Source organism: Microcaecilia unicolor, chromosome 10, assembly GCF_901765095.1.
Source record: "Microcaecilia unicolor chromosome 10, aMicUni1.1, whole genome shotgun sequence".
In the NCBI taxonomy this organism is placed as follows: Eukaryota; Metazoa; Chordata; class Amphibia; order Gymnophiona; family Siphonopidae; genus Microcaecilia; species Microcaecilia unicolor.
Window position 1 is genome coordinate 206,011,792 of NC_044040.1, and position 14,515 is coordinate 206,026,306.

A 14,515-nucleotide genomic window follows, 5' to 3' on the forward strand; every position below is an offset into this window, starting at 1 on the left:
TTATGGTGGCAGAGGAGAAAAAATTCCTTTACTTGGAGAAGCCACTGGGCAAAAGTGTAACAGTCTGTGCTCACCTTTTTAAAAGTGATACTGATGAATCCTTTGTTAAAGGTTATGTTAAGGTTTGATTTATCCTCTCCGCATGTCCCAGTTGAGGTTGTACCATAACGCTCGATATTGAAGTAACGCTCCTTCTATGAAAAGGAAATTTTCAAAAAGACACTATAAGTTAAAAAAAAATTTGTTTTGGAAGATCTCTTTGAAGACGTTCCAAGAACAGGTGCAGTGCTGTTAAATATTATATTTTTGTGCATTATAAATAGGCAGCTCATACAATGAGTGGGATTCTGTAAGAGACGGGTACAGCTGACAGCTGCAGAAACTGGCATTCCCCTATGCAGATAAGGTACATCACCGACTTTGGTTGTGCAAACTTCCTGTATTGCACTGCTTTTCTAACTTCTCTCAAAATCTTATAACAGAGACCAGTTCCTTTTGCATCAGTTTGATGGGACCAACTGCCCATGATCCTGCCAGTTTGATAATGATTAGAGATATCTGCATGTACACTGGGACCTGAACAGAGATCAGCATGTTACTGTATAATATGTAAGCTGCAATTTAGCTATTGGCTGGTAATTGATTACTGCTGTCATGGGACAAAGATCTAAGCTGTGTATTTTGTACTTCTTCTGCAAACCATTCACAGTTTCCCCAAATGAAAGGTTCTGAAAGCACTTCTCACAAGATTCAAACCCCACTATTAACTCAATTCTGCATTTTTTTTTGTTACATTTGAACCCCGCGCGTTCCCACTCATGGCAGGCTCAATGCGGCTTACATATTGTATAGAGGTACTTATTTGTACCTGGGGCAATGGAGGGTTAAGTGACTTGGCCAGAGTCACAAGGAGCTGCCTGTGCCTGCAGTGGGAATCGAACCCAGTTCCCCAGGACCAAGGTCCACCACTCTAACCACTAGGCCACTCAATGTGGCCGCGCAGGCTTCTGTTTCTGTGAGTCTGACGTCCTGCACGTACGTGCAGGACGTCAGACTCACAGAAACAGAAGCCTGTGCGGCCGCGTTGTTGATCTGCAAGGGCAGGCTTCTACATGGAATGTTGCTAGTGGAATAGCAACATTAACATTCCATGTAGAATCTCTAGTAGCAACAGAATCTCAATAGTAGCAACATTCCATGTTGTTGTTACATTTGTACCCCACACTTTCCCACTCATGGCAGGCTCAATGCGGCTTACATATTGTATAAAGGTACTTATTTGTACCTGGGGCAATTGAGGGTTAAGTGACTTGCCCAGAGTCACAAGGAGCTGCCTGTGCCTGAAGTGGGAATCGAACTCAGTTCCCCAGGACCAAGGTCCACCACTCTAACCACTAGGCCACTCAATGTGGCCACGCAGGCTTCTGTTTCTGTGAGTCTGACGTCCGTACGTGCAGGACGTCAGACTCACAGAAACAGAAGCCTGCGCGGCCGCGTTGCTGATCTGCAAGGGCAGGCTTCTACATGGAATGTTGCTAGTGGAATAGCAACATTCCATCCAGACTCTCCAATAGTAGCAACATTCCATCTAGAATCTCCAATAGTAGCAACATTCCATGTTGTTACATTTGTACCCCGCGCGTTCCCACTCATGGCAGGCTCAATGCGGCTTACATATTGTATAGAGGTACTTATTTGTACCTGGGGCAATTGAGGGTTAAGTGACTTGCCCAGAGTCACAAGGAGCTGCCTGTGCCTGAAGTGGGAATCGAACTCAGTTCCTCAGGACCAAAGTCCACCACCCTAACCACTAGGCCACTAGTCTAGCAAGATATACTTTTTGGGCCCTGATGTTTCCTTCTGCTCCTTTGGGCTTTCCAAACTGGGCTGGGATCTGGCCTCATAAGCCTTTCTTTCCCGCTACCTGTGAATTTGTTTTCCCTTTTATATCTTTTCCCAACTTACCAGCCACCAGATGTCACCATCGTACAATGACCGGGATGAAGCTAGAATACGGTAGATTTAAAACAAATAGGAGAAAGTTTTTCTTTACTCAGCGTGTAGTTAGACTCTGGAACTCGTTACCGGAGAATGTAGTGACAGCAGCTGGCCTTATGGAGTTTAAAGGGGGTTTGGACAGATTCCTGAAGGAAAAGTCCATTGAACATTATTAAATATATATTTTTTTTTTTTTGGGGGGGGGGGGGGTTGCCAGGTTCTTGAAGCCTGGATTGGCTGCTGTCGGAGACAGGCTGCTGGGCTTGATGGACCCTTGGTCTTTTCCCAGTATGGCGGTGCTTATGTGCTTATGGGATGCCTTCACCCTACCTCTCCAACTCCCCCTCCCCCAAAGAGTCTCAACTCCAGCCAACCCGAGAAGCAAACCCAGGTCCTGCCACCTGATATTTTTCTAAACCAGTGATGGGCAACCTTTTGAGCTTGGTGTGTCAAAATTCGCCAAAAAACCGAGCATAACTCGGGTGGTGTGTCACTTCGAGAAAAAAACCATAATTTCGCGATATTTATAGTTTAAATAACAAAAATGTATAATTGTAATATATAACTATTTAATAAACCAAAACCTAATTATTTAACTTACCTGCTTAGTGACTTCTTTGTTCATCTGTCAGTCGGTTTCTTTTGTTGGTCTTGATATTATTTAACTTGTGTGGGGTGCCGTGAACTAAGATAAGTGAGGGGGAGGGGGAATTCTTTAACTAATCTGCCTATTAGTGACTTTTTGTTGCTGAATTTCATAGGCTAAATCTTCAATTGAAGGTTGGTATTTTGTACACTTCAAGCCCAAGCAAGCGCTACTAACTTCATCTTTCAATCTGTTTCTTTTGTTGGTTTTGATATTATTTAACGTTGAGAATAAGGTTTCACAAAAGTATGTAGAGGGAAAAATTGTGAGTAAAGCCATTGCTATATTTTTCAGGGTGCTAAAAGTGTCTGGTAATCGGATCCAGGCACTCCAAATTTCCTGGTAACTCAGATATTCTCTTAATAATTGCATCTTTATTCTGCATATCGTGAAATAGAACTGGTGCACATCTTAGGAGAGTTTCTTTAATAAATTCTCCCTCACTGAGTGCTTTTCCATGCTGAGCTATGGAGGTGAGCAATGCTCAAACTTGCAGATGTTAAATTTGTAGAACCTTTTACAAATTTAAGGATGGAATTAGATTGGCTCTTATAAAAGTGTAGCTGCCTGGAAATGTATTCCTTCCTTTCAATCCTCACTTTTTTTTCAAGAGCTGGGAATGATTAGTTTCAAAATGTCTATTTATATTCCACGTTCTGCTTACTACCGTTTCAGTACATAGAACGCAAAATGATCTGCCATTTTTTTCTATAATGCCATACATCTCGGTCCATGTCTCTTGAAAGGGTCGGCTACTGCTACTACCACTTCCTTTACTTAACCTTGGTTTTTTATTTTTTGGGTTCTCCATCAGGAGGGCAGAGACAGAAGAAAGAATTATAGATAGCCTGTTAGCCCTGCAGGCAATTAGGGGTTAACTAGCCTAACTGACCACCTTATGTAAATTAAGATGGCTGCCGCTATTTCTAATGGCGGGAAACGGCACCCATAGCACATGCCCTCGCCTCTCCCAGCCTCCCCCTCACCTATCTCAGTAATGATGGTCAATTACAAATCCACGACACCCCAGAACAGTAGATTGGATGATGGTTGCGGGTAATGGTGATCACAGGGCCCTCAGAGATGCGTCCCCCACGGCATTCCGCTGCTCTCTGCTCCGCCGGCCGGAAGTGAGATCAAAGATCCCCTAACGGCCGTGCAGGAGCCGGGGCAGAGGGAGCAGCAGGGAGGGAGCCAATAGGAGCGCACACGGCACCCCCCTCCAGCGGGTAAAACATGCACCGGGGGGGGGGGGGGGTGATTTCACCGGGGGAGGGAGGTCGCGCTCAAGGAACTCCGCTGCTTCTCCGCGTGTCACCGAAAATGGCTACGCGTGTCAGTACTGACACGCGTGTCATAGGTTCGCCATCACTGTTCTAAACCATGTGTTTTTGCTGAACTTCGGTCCCATCTAGAAATCATATAACCAATTTATGCAATTACATATTACATTCATTGACGCCACAATATGGCCGTTGACTTGAAACTGAAAGTCTAAAACTACACGTCCAATCTCATTAATCCCCACAACTTAATAGACTTTTCTTGGGCCACTATGTCTTGAACTCGTACCCATACTGCATTGGTAAGATATAAGTTGTCTGACCTATTTTACCTGACCTGTTGTACTGTCTATTACTCTGCTTGGTGTCCTGTTAATCTTTATTTTGGGGTCCTTTTACAAAGCTGTAGGAGGGGCAGCGCACACCTTTCGGCACTACTGCTGGGGTACGCTCATGCGCCCGGTGGTAATTCTGATTTTTGGCGCGTACCGAATCCCACAGTAGAAAATAATTTTCTATTTTCTACCGCAGGGACGTTCCTGGCGGTAACTGGCAGTGGGCCCTTGGTTGCCGTATGGGTAGTGCGTGAGCCCTTACCGCTAGGTCAATGGGTGGCGGTAAGGCTCAGGCCATAAATAGGCACGTGAAAATTTTAATATTAGCGCAGGTCCATTAAAAAATAGCCTTTTTCCTAGCTGTGGTAAAAATGGCCCAGCACACGCCTACAAGATGCACCCACACTACTGCAGGACACTTTTTACCACAGCTTTGTAAAAGGACCCCTTTTTCTGTTACCATAGGAGCCAACTTTTCAAAATGATTGGGGGTGCTGAATTTTTTTTTTTTTTACAGGTGGTGCATTCCCCCCTCCCCCTCTCCCTCACCCCCTCCCCCCTCCACCTCCCTCCGAGTTCCAGGGTCCCCCCTCCCTCCCTCTGAGTTCCAGGGTCCTCCCTCCCTCCAAGTTCCAGGGTCGTCGTCCCTCCCTTCCTTCGAGTTCCAGGCCCCCTCCCTCCAAATTTTAAAAGTCATCTATCTTACCTTGTCGGGGTTAGGGCAGCAGCAACGGTAAAAAGCATGCTGGCTCAGCTCGGTGCTTAGTTCCGTTTTCCCTTCTCTCTCTCTCTCAGCTCTGGTCCCGCCCTTGCGGAAACAGGAAATGAGGGCGGGACCAGAGCTGAGAGAGAGAGAATGGAAAACAGAACTAAGCACCGAGCCGAGCCTGCATGCTTTTTACCGCTGCTGCCACCCTAACACCAACGAGGTAAGATAGATGACTTTTAAAATTTGGAGGGAGGGGGCCTGGAACTCGAAGGGAGGAGGGGAGGGAGGGAGGGAATGAACTTCCGGTGGGTGATATATTGGGGGTGCTCGAGCACCCACAGCACCCACGGAGTTGGCGCCTATGTCTGTTACACTGTAAGCCGCTGAAAATAGCAGATCATGTTGCATATAAATTGTTAAATAAACAAGGGGCCCTTTTACTAAGCTACATTACTGTGCACTAACTGGTTAGCACATGGATAGCGTGTGATCCCTTACCGCTTACAAAATGGGCGGCAGTAATTTTTCAAACTAGCAACATTACTGCATGAAATCAATGAAGTGTTTACCATAATCCAATTGAAGCCTGGTTATGTTGCTGTAGAAAAATTATATTTAAACAAAAATCAAGCCTCAATCATCCAGGGTGAGGTTACATATTATCAGACATCCCTTACTGAACATCTCATCATTGGCTTACCACCAAGCCCAGAAAAACAGCAGTGTAAACACTCCGAACCCCCCCCCCCTCCAGAGAAAACCACTGTTTCAAAAACCAGGTTTGGAGGTTCTGTATTTACAAAAACTACTAATCCAACATAACCCTGTTACAAAAAGGATTCAAAAAAAATTGAAGAAAACATCCAAAATCTTATTATAATAAAAATGCACTTTTTATGTGGAAGAAAGCCAAACACTTATCTGTGCTGTGGCGTCTTCAATATTGGAATATTTGTGCATCCTGCACTATCCACCGGCTCACTATTCACAGCAGGGGCGTAGCCAGACTGCACAGTGGGAGGGGGCCAGAGCCCGAGGTTAGGGGTACATTTTGAGTGCCGCTCCGCCGCCCTCCCCACCACGTCTCACCTCCTTGCTCCCCCCCCCCCAGCAAAAACCAATACCTTTGCTGGCGGGGGTCCCCAATCCCCGCCAGCCACACGAGGGGCCCGGACAAAATTTGCAGGGGGCCCAGGCCCCCATGGCTCCCCGTTGCTACACCCCTGATTCACAGGTATGTATACCAGCTGGTGCCTACTCCCACATTGTTTCCAAAAGTGCTGCTAAACCCACTTCACTTTTCCACCTGAACAAGAGATTTGGGCCCCCCCTTGTTTCGTAGCCCTGCTTCAGGAGGGGAAGCATTACTGCAAGACCATTAATGCAAAAAATACAAATAGACATTTTACAACTGCAGTAAAATTGGTCTTAGCGTGAGGGAAAGACCCACTTTACCACGGTTAAAAGGACCCCTAAATAAAGTAATGACACTATATTGTGGGGCCCTTTTACTAAGCCGCGTAGGCACCTACGCGTGCCCAACAAGCACCAATTTGGAACTACCGCACACACGTCTACTATGCGTGCCAGAAAATTTCTGGCACACAGCGCTAGCTGGGCAGTAATCAGCAGTGTATGCATGCTGACCATTACCGCCCGGTTAATGCATGAGACTTTACCGCTGAGTCAATGGGTGACGGCAAGGTCTCAGGCACAAAATAGACGCGGGCCAATTTTTATTTTGCCGCACGTCCATTTTCATCCAAAACAAAAAAAAAAAGGGGCCCTTTTCGGCAGGTGCACTGAAAAATGGACCTGTGCGCGTTCAATACACACGTCTATACCAGCACAGGCCATTTTTCAGTCGCACCTTAGTAAAAGGACCCCTGAGTCACCACAACAAAATTAGTGCAGAAAACATCCGTGCAAGAATACGGTGTCAGTCATTTGAATTGAAGTACATTTCTTACCTCGTCACTGTTGAGAACAATCAACTCTAGTCCCATGGATGCTTGAATACAGTTTGTACTGCTGTTTGGCTGTGTGACAGAGTAATTTAAAACTGGTGGCGGGGAAGGAACAGGGGAGAGAGTAGGGCCCACTGTTTCTCTCGTTGTCATACAGGTTGTTATATAGATATTGGTGTAGTTATTGCTATTGAATGGTTGTGTTGTGTGGTGTTACTAGTTACGTGGCTGCTCATTGTGGTAGTCTTTGCTGTTGAATGGTTGTGCTGTGTTGTGTCACTAGTTACGTGGCTGCTCATTGTGGTAGTTGTTGCTATTGAACGGTTGTGCTGTGTGGTGTTACTAGTTGTGATAAGTGCTGCCGAAGTTGGTTCTGTTGAATGAGTAAGGTGTGTGGAGTTACTCGTTGTGTAGATGTAGTTATAGCAGTTTCTGTTGGAGGTGGTGTTGTTGAAGGAGTTGCGAGACTGGTGGCTGGTGTGAATTCTGCAGCCTTTTGGATGGATTCCAATCCCTCACTACCCTCTACATTAAAATTACAGGTTACAAATGCTGCAAAACAAAAAGAAAGGATGTGCTTAAAATAACAATTTCTAACAGATTTATATTTCCACAATTATCTGTTGAAAAGAAATCCGACACACTTCAAAGGTTTTAATACATTTGGTCCAAATGTACTCCAGTGTACAGTTTTAGTAGCCATGTTGGTCCTGCTGAAAACTACAGGGCGTTTGAGACCACACAAGCCCCTTCATCATCTGGCTCTTTCTTCTGTGAATACAGAAAATATGGGTAGCTATGTCGTGCGTTTGTGTCTGAGAGACGATAGTACTTCTTTCTGGCGACTAAAACCCTTATGACACAATACATTGCTATATTGTAAGCTCTTTGATCAGGGACTGTCTTTTCATGTATGGTGTACAGTGCTGCGTATGCCTTGTAGCGCAATAGAAGTGATAAGTAGTAGTAGTAGTAATGTAGAAGCCTGCCCTTGCAGGTCAGCAACGCGGCCGCGCAGGCTTCTGTTTCTGGGACTCTGACGTCCTGTCAGACTCACAGAAACAGAAGCCTGCGCGGCCGCGTTGCTGATCTGCAAGGGCAAGCTTCTAGATGGAATGTTGCTAGTGGAGGAGTAGCCTAGTGGTTAGTGCAGTGGAACATGGAATGTTGCTACTATTTGAGATTCTGGAATGTTGCTATTACTTGAGATTCTACATGGAATGTGCTACTATGGAGATTCTGTTGCTACTGTTTGAGATTCTACACGGAATGTTGCTACTATTGGAGATTCTGTTGCTACTGTTTGAGATTCTACACGGAATGTTGCTACTATTGGAGATTCTGTTGCTACTGTTTGAGATTCTACACGGAATGTTGCTACTATTGGAGATTCTGTTGCTACTGTTTGAGATTCTGCATGGAATGTTGCTACTATTAGAGATTCTGTTGCTACTATTTGAGATTCTACATGGAATGTTGCTACTATAGGAAATTCTGTTGCTACTATTTGAGATTCTACATGGAATGTTGCTACTATAGGAGATTCTGTTGCTACTATTTGAGATTCTATACGGAATGTTGCTACTATTGGAGATTCTGTTGCTACTATTTGAGATTCTATACGGAATGTTGCTACTATTGGAGATTCTGTTGCTACTGTTTGAGATTCTGCATGGAATGTTGCTACTATTAGAGATTCTGTTGCTTCTATTTGAGATTCTACATGGAATGTTGCTATTCCACTAGCAACATTCTATTTTTAGATTGTGATCTCTTTGAGCAGGGGCTGTCTTTTCATGTATGGTGTACAGTGCTGCGTATGCCTTGTAGCGCTATAGAAATGATAAGTAGTAGTAGTAAATGGGAGAGGGATTTAGCACGAATATATGAGCCTAAGCAGTGGGGTAAAATGTTTCAATATTTGTTTAAAATATCAGTGGCTACTCCAGTGATTGAAAATGTATATAAATTATTTTTATCAATGGTACTACACCCCAGTATCCCTATTAAGGAATATTTGTAAATACAGCTTAACTCATCTGCATTCAGAGTAATAAACAAAGGACCGCTGGCCGACATGTGGCATGTTTCACTATTGCTTCGTCAGGGTCCAGTCCACTGGTGTTCAAAGTGTGAACCGGACCCTGATAGGAGAAAATTTCTATACAGAAAGACACAATAAGGTGGCACATCTCATCCGTTGGAAACTTTCGGGGTCTTTTACTAAAGATTAGCTTGAGTTATCTGCAGCAAGGCCCATAGGAATAAAATGGGCCCAGGTGCAGCTAACTGAGCCTATTTTTTCCAAGTACTAGATAAAACGGGATTAGGAGAAATTTTTTCTGCAATGGTGACACACTTATACATGGACCCCATAACCAGCCACAAAATAAATGAAGATACATTAAGGTTTTTGAATTACAAAGGAGAACCAGACAAGGTTTTCCCCTCTCACTACTATTTGTCTCAGCCTTAGAGCCTGTAGCCCAGCAAGTGAGGAACAGAAATATGTAAGGCCCAGTACAAAATCTTCCTCTCTATGGGTAATATCCTCTTTATGTTCTCTAACCTGACAGAATCCCTAGTGGGTGTGCTGCAAGAGATACAAATATTTGGGAAAGTTTCAGGGTTTAGAGTCAACACCACTAAATCGGAAATTTTAAATATATCCAGCACAAAAGAAGAAGTAAAACAGCACAAGGTAATTTCCCATTTAGGTGGGCGAGACATCATATTAGATACCTGGAGATAAACCTAGTGACTAACCTAAATTAGCCAGACAAGAGAACACATTGCCGGCACGGATGGCAGAAATACCTTTTGCGGACAATTCTTGATAGAACCGTTGGGCGAAAATGACGTTATGTCGAATAAAAATCCCTTTGAAAACTGTCTTCAACAAGACAAGTGGCACATTTGATTTATAACTGTAGAAGATATTTTGATTAGTTTCAAGAAAACAAAAAAAGTACATTTTAAAAACTGAAGACCGGTGACGATAGGAGAATGGCAGCCAAGAAATCTACCGCTTCACCACTCCGCCTGAGGTCTTCAAAAAAAGAACAAAAATAAAAAAAGAATGGGTATATCACGTGGAGAGGCATAATCGAAAGGGACGCCCAAGTTTTCCTGGGGATGTCCTAGCAGGATGGCTCCAGCAAGGGGCGGGGAAACCCGTATTATCAAAACAAGATGGGCGTCCATCTTTTGTTTCGATAATATGGTCGGGGACGCCCAAATCAGCAAATTTAGGTCAACCTTAGAGGTGGTCGTCCCCAGCAGAGATGGTCGTCCCCAGGATTTGGTCGTTTCTGATTTTCAGCGATAATGGAAAGCGTAAAGGAGCGTGCACAGGACGTCAGCAAGAAGAAAGAGCAGGGCAGAGAACACAACTGTGCCGAGGACCGGCGCTGAAGAAGGCTTTGACTGGCGGGGTTGGGGACCCCCGCCAGCAAAGGTATTTGCTTTTGGGGGGGGGGGGAGCGACAAGGAGGTGAGGGGGAGAGACGAGCCGGTGGGGCGGCAGACTAAAATGTGTCCCCCCCACCTCGGGCTCTGGCCCCCTCCCACTGCGAGGTCTGGCTACGCCCCTGGAAGAGACAATTTACTAAAACACCCTACACACCAAAACACTTAGTAAAGATCTATGGTACAGGGCTGAATCAGTGCTGGCGAAACTGCAGACATGAAGGCACCTATGTAGTGGCAGTGCGATAAAATACAAAACTCGAGAGAGAGAGGTATTTCTATATTTTCTTGGCAAACAATACAAGAGCACGTTAAGATTGCGTTACTGAATGCCATCACCGAGGAGACACCGATGGTAAAACAGAGAGTAACAGCAGCATGCAGTGTTATTTTTGTTGTTGTTGAATGTTTACTGTATGTTATTAGCAGGGCTTTTTTTGAGGGGGGGGGGGGTTACTGAGTACCAGCACTTTTTCCATTGTCTGCTAAAATTGGTCCATGGTCCCCAAGTTTTAATGGAAAGGTTCAGGCTCTACACGCAAATTCTGCCTTGTCATAGATTCTGTGACTGGCTGCAGGGGGCCTGGCTGTTGTGGGGAGGGTCCCTCAGTGATCACCCCACCCCTAAAGAGTGGCCTGACATTTGAGTACCGGCCCTTTTTTGCTAGAAAAAACTCACTGTTATTAGTGATGAGTTCCAAAGTCTGAACCGGGACCTGCGCTAAGCAATACACATCAATATTATGTGCTAATGTGATAGCCTGCAAATAGGTGGGAAAATGTGGGATACAAATGCAATAAATAAATAAATAAATCTAGCCCACAGAAACAACCAGAAAGAGCACGTTTAGGGTCCCGTTTACTAAGCCGCGCTAGAGGTGCATTAGCGTTTTTAGCGCACGCTAACTGTGAAGGCGTCCGCAATATTCCTATGGGTACCTACACAGCATGCGCTAATTTTGTGCATGCGCTAAAAACGCTAGTGCACCTTAGTCAACAGGACTCTTTTTTTTTTCTTATTTTCTGTCTGTATGTTCAGTTGTATTTCCTATATTTCTGCCAGTTACCTTCTACAACTGAATGGCTTCACTCTTGGGACGGTTTCATTTTCAGTAGTAATAATATGTGATTACATCAATGCTTTACAAGAGTTTTCTGGTAAATTTATATATAGTTTTTGTGTGTGTGTGGGGGGGGGGGGAATAAAACAAAAAAAAAAACCAAAAATAAAGGGCATTTGTGAAAATTGATAATAAATTTCGTTTTCTTCTGAGCTGAATCAGAGAGTGTAGTTCTCACAAGCTCATGGAAATGCATTAAGTTATTCCAGTCCAAACAAAAAAGCGTCACAGTCAAGTAATATACTTAGAGGCTCATTTTCAAAGCACATAGACTTACAAAGTTATACAGGTTACTATGAGGCTCATTTTCAAAGATTTATAAAGTTTCATAGGTTACTATGGAAGTCTAAGTGCTTTGACAATGAGCACCGTGGTAACCTATGTAACTTTGTAAAGTCTGTGTGCTTTGACAATGAGCCTCTATGTAACTTTGTAAGTCTATGTACTTTGAAAATGAGCCTCTAGGTAACTATATAAGTCTATGTGCTTTGACAATGAGCACCATAGTAACCTATGTAACTTTGTAAAGTCTGTGTGCTTTGAAAATGAGCCTCTGTATATCTTTGTAAGTCTATGTGCTTTGAAAATGAACACCATTAGTAGCCATGAAGTGAACCAACATAGCCTCTACGGTACTTTAATCTGTGTTAAGAGAAAAGATGGATGTTATCTCTTCCCTGTTCAGATACAGTGAAGTCTTCATTGTACATGATGTGACAATCTAAGGCAAACTGAATTTTCTATCATTTTAAAACATTCCCAGTGCGTGCACTCACCAGAAAAGGCCAGCATTAACTCTAGAACAGCAAATCCATCCATGTTGAAGGCGACACTGGAGCAGTTGGTCAGCTGCTGCCCCTCTGCAAGCGATAAGGAAGAGGTCTGCCCTGCTTGAGAACTCTGGAGCTCCCAGACCAAGTACTTAATCTGTGAAATTTGCTTTCACCAGTCATGTGATTTCTGAGCACACAGGGAGGAAAGCTGAATGAAAACTAAAAAAGTCAGTGAGAGCAGAAGTAAAAACAACAAGTTCACTGAATCTCTTTTTAATCTGGCACTGCTTACGTTACTAAATCCAACTATATACTCCTCCATGTATACAAATATAACAGGTGAACAATAAAACAATACAAATCATTATAAAAAATAAAGAGGAAGAAAAAAGCCTCAGAACCACCCCCTGCTATTTTTTAAAGTAACAGGGATTTAAAGGTAAAAACTTCATTGGCATAAAAAAATACCTTCTCGCTTGATGAATATAAAGCTTTGTACAATGCAAAATTAACTGAACAGTCAAAAAGATAGAAAAAAAAACCTTATCTGCATATAAAAATGTTCCAGTCCCACCGACGGTGGCCAGTGTTTTGCATTTAAGCCGCCTTAGGATGTAACAGGACCGAATGAACTATACATAATGGTTGAAAAGAATATAGCGCCTAAATTTTGCAGGTGTAAATTTCAATTAAATCTAATTATGAAAATAATTAACTAACCAATTAATGGCACTAATTAGCTTATTATTCGCTAAAATTGGGCACACAAAATGGGCACATGCGCAATTTTTGGTGACTTTTATAGAATTAGGGAAATATGCGGCTCACGCAGTCACTTTCTAGTCTGCCATCAACCAACGCTGTCACTTACTAAATTACTGGTGCCTGTCTGCTTATGCTGCTTTTGGAAATGGAAGAACATAAGACACACAAGTTTAAAAAAAAAAAAAAAAAGTAAAGGAAGAGGAAAATATTTCAAAGGAAAATTCTTATTTAGGGAACCTTTTACTAAGCAGCTTAAAAGAACTTACCGTACCATGTGTCATGCCGAGGCGTCCTGCAGCAAGTTCCAAATGTGCACATGGAAACCACATGCTAAAATATATATATTTTTTTTTTCAGAGGGGGCGGAAAGTGGGCATTTTTGCGCTAATGAGCGCATCTACATTGCTGGGCACTAACTGATTAGTGCAGGATTAGGGCGTGAGCCCTTTACTCCCTACAAAAAAGGAGACGGTAAGGGCTCATGCGCTCATTTTTAATAATGGCTGTACATTAATGGCGCCTTTATAAGCTGTGAGAGTACACTGAGTGATTGCTGCACACATTGTTAAAGGAAACAGAGGAGGTGGCTTCACATTAAGCTCTTGTGTGGCTTTAACCCAAGTCCCTGAAGAAAGACTTTTTGAAACCCGCGGAGTCGGACGTTTCCAGGGGAAGCCAGTCAATGAAGGGTGACGTTCAAAGTGAGAAACACTGTGCACGTTGTAGAGAACGTTGAGAGACAAGTTCACGTTTTGATTTATTTGAAAACCTTCTTTTTTTATAAGCTATGTAGAACAGGGTTTTGAAACTAAAGGGTTGAACACCTGTTCACAAAATCATTTTCATAAATGAGCCTCACTCACGGTAGCATAAGAGATAAGGTAAAAAAAAAAAGGGTAGCTTAACCGTGTATTGGTTTTTATTATGTAGTTAATTCTGATTTGCTGTGCTTTCCTGTGTATGTCTAGATAATCATGTGATTATTAATATGTATAATGCTGGCTGTGTTGTTGTTAATGTATTATGTTTTTGGAATGGTTCTATGTATGCAATCTCCTTGTTTTATTTAATTCTAACAACATAACTCGCCTAGGGGGTCTTTTACAAAGCTGTGCTAGTGTTTTTAGCTCACGGTAAAGAAAATCAGCTGGCGGAAAACGCTGAGACGCCCATTATATTCCTACGGGCCTCTCAGCATTTACTGCCAGCTGATTTTTACCACAAGCTAAAAACGCTAGTGTGGCTTCCCAAAAGCGCTATGTACGTAATATGGGAGAAAAGTTTGATAAGTTAGAAGGGTACACAGAGGAAAAGTATTCAACGATGGAAAGGAGAATGGGCAAAGAGGAAGCAAGATGGAGGCTATGGCTAAGAAAGTCTCTTTTGGGCTTTCACAGATCGGTGGTCTCCGCAAAGTGCTTTCCCCTCACCCTGGCAGCCACCTTAGAAA

General features: G+C 43.3%; 1 protein-coding gene across 2 annotated transcripts in view; it reads right to left on the reverse strand.

Moving 5' to 3' along the window:
* LAMP3 (lysosomal associated membrane protein 3) overlaps positions 1 to 12,566 on the reverse strand; it is a 37,212-nt gene extending 24,646 nt beyond the window's left edge. The window contains exons 1-3 of one of the 2 annotated variants that reach the window (XM_030216637.1): positions 12,304 to 12,564; positions 6,942 to 7,490; positions 75 to 194 (exon numbers count right to left, since the gene is read on the reverse strand). In XM_030216637.1, the coding sequence (XP_030072497.1) occupies positions 75 to 194; positions 6,942 to 7,091 (270 nt within the window). In that variant the 5' untranslated portion in view covers positions 7,092 to 7,490; positions 12,304 to 12,564. Of the gene's footprint in view, positions 1 to 74; positions 195 to 6,941; positions 7,491 to 12,303 lie in introns of both variants that reach the window. The other variant, XM_030216638.1, reaches the window with a different exon arrangement.
* Between the last annotated feature and the right edge of the window lie 1,949 nt (positions 12,567 to 14,515).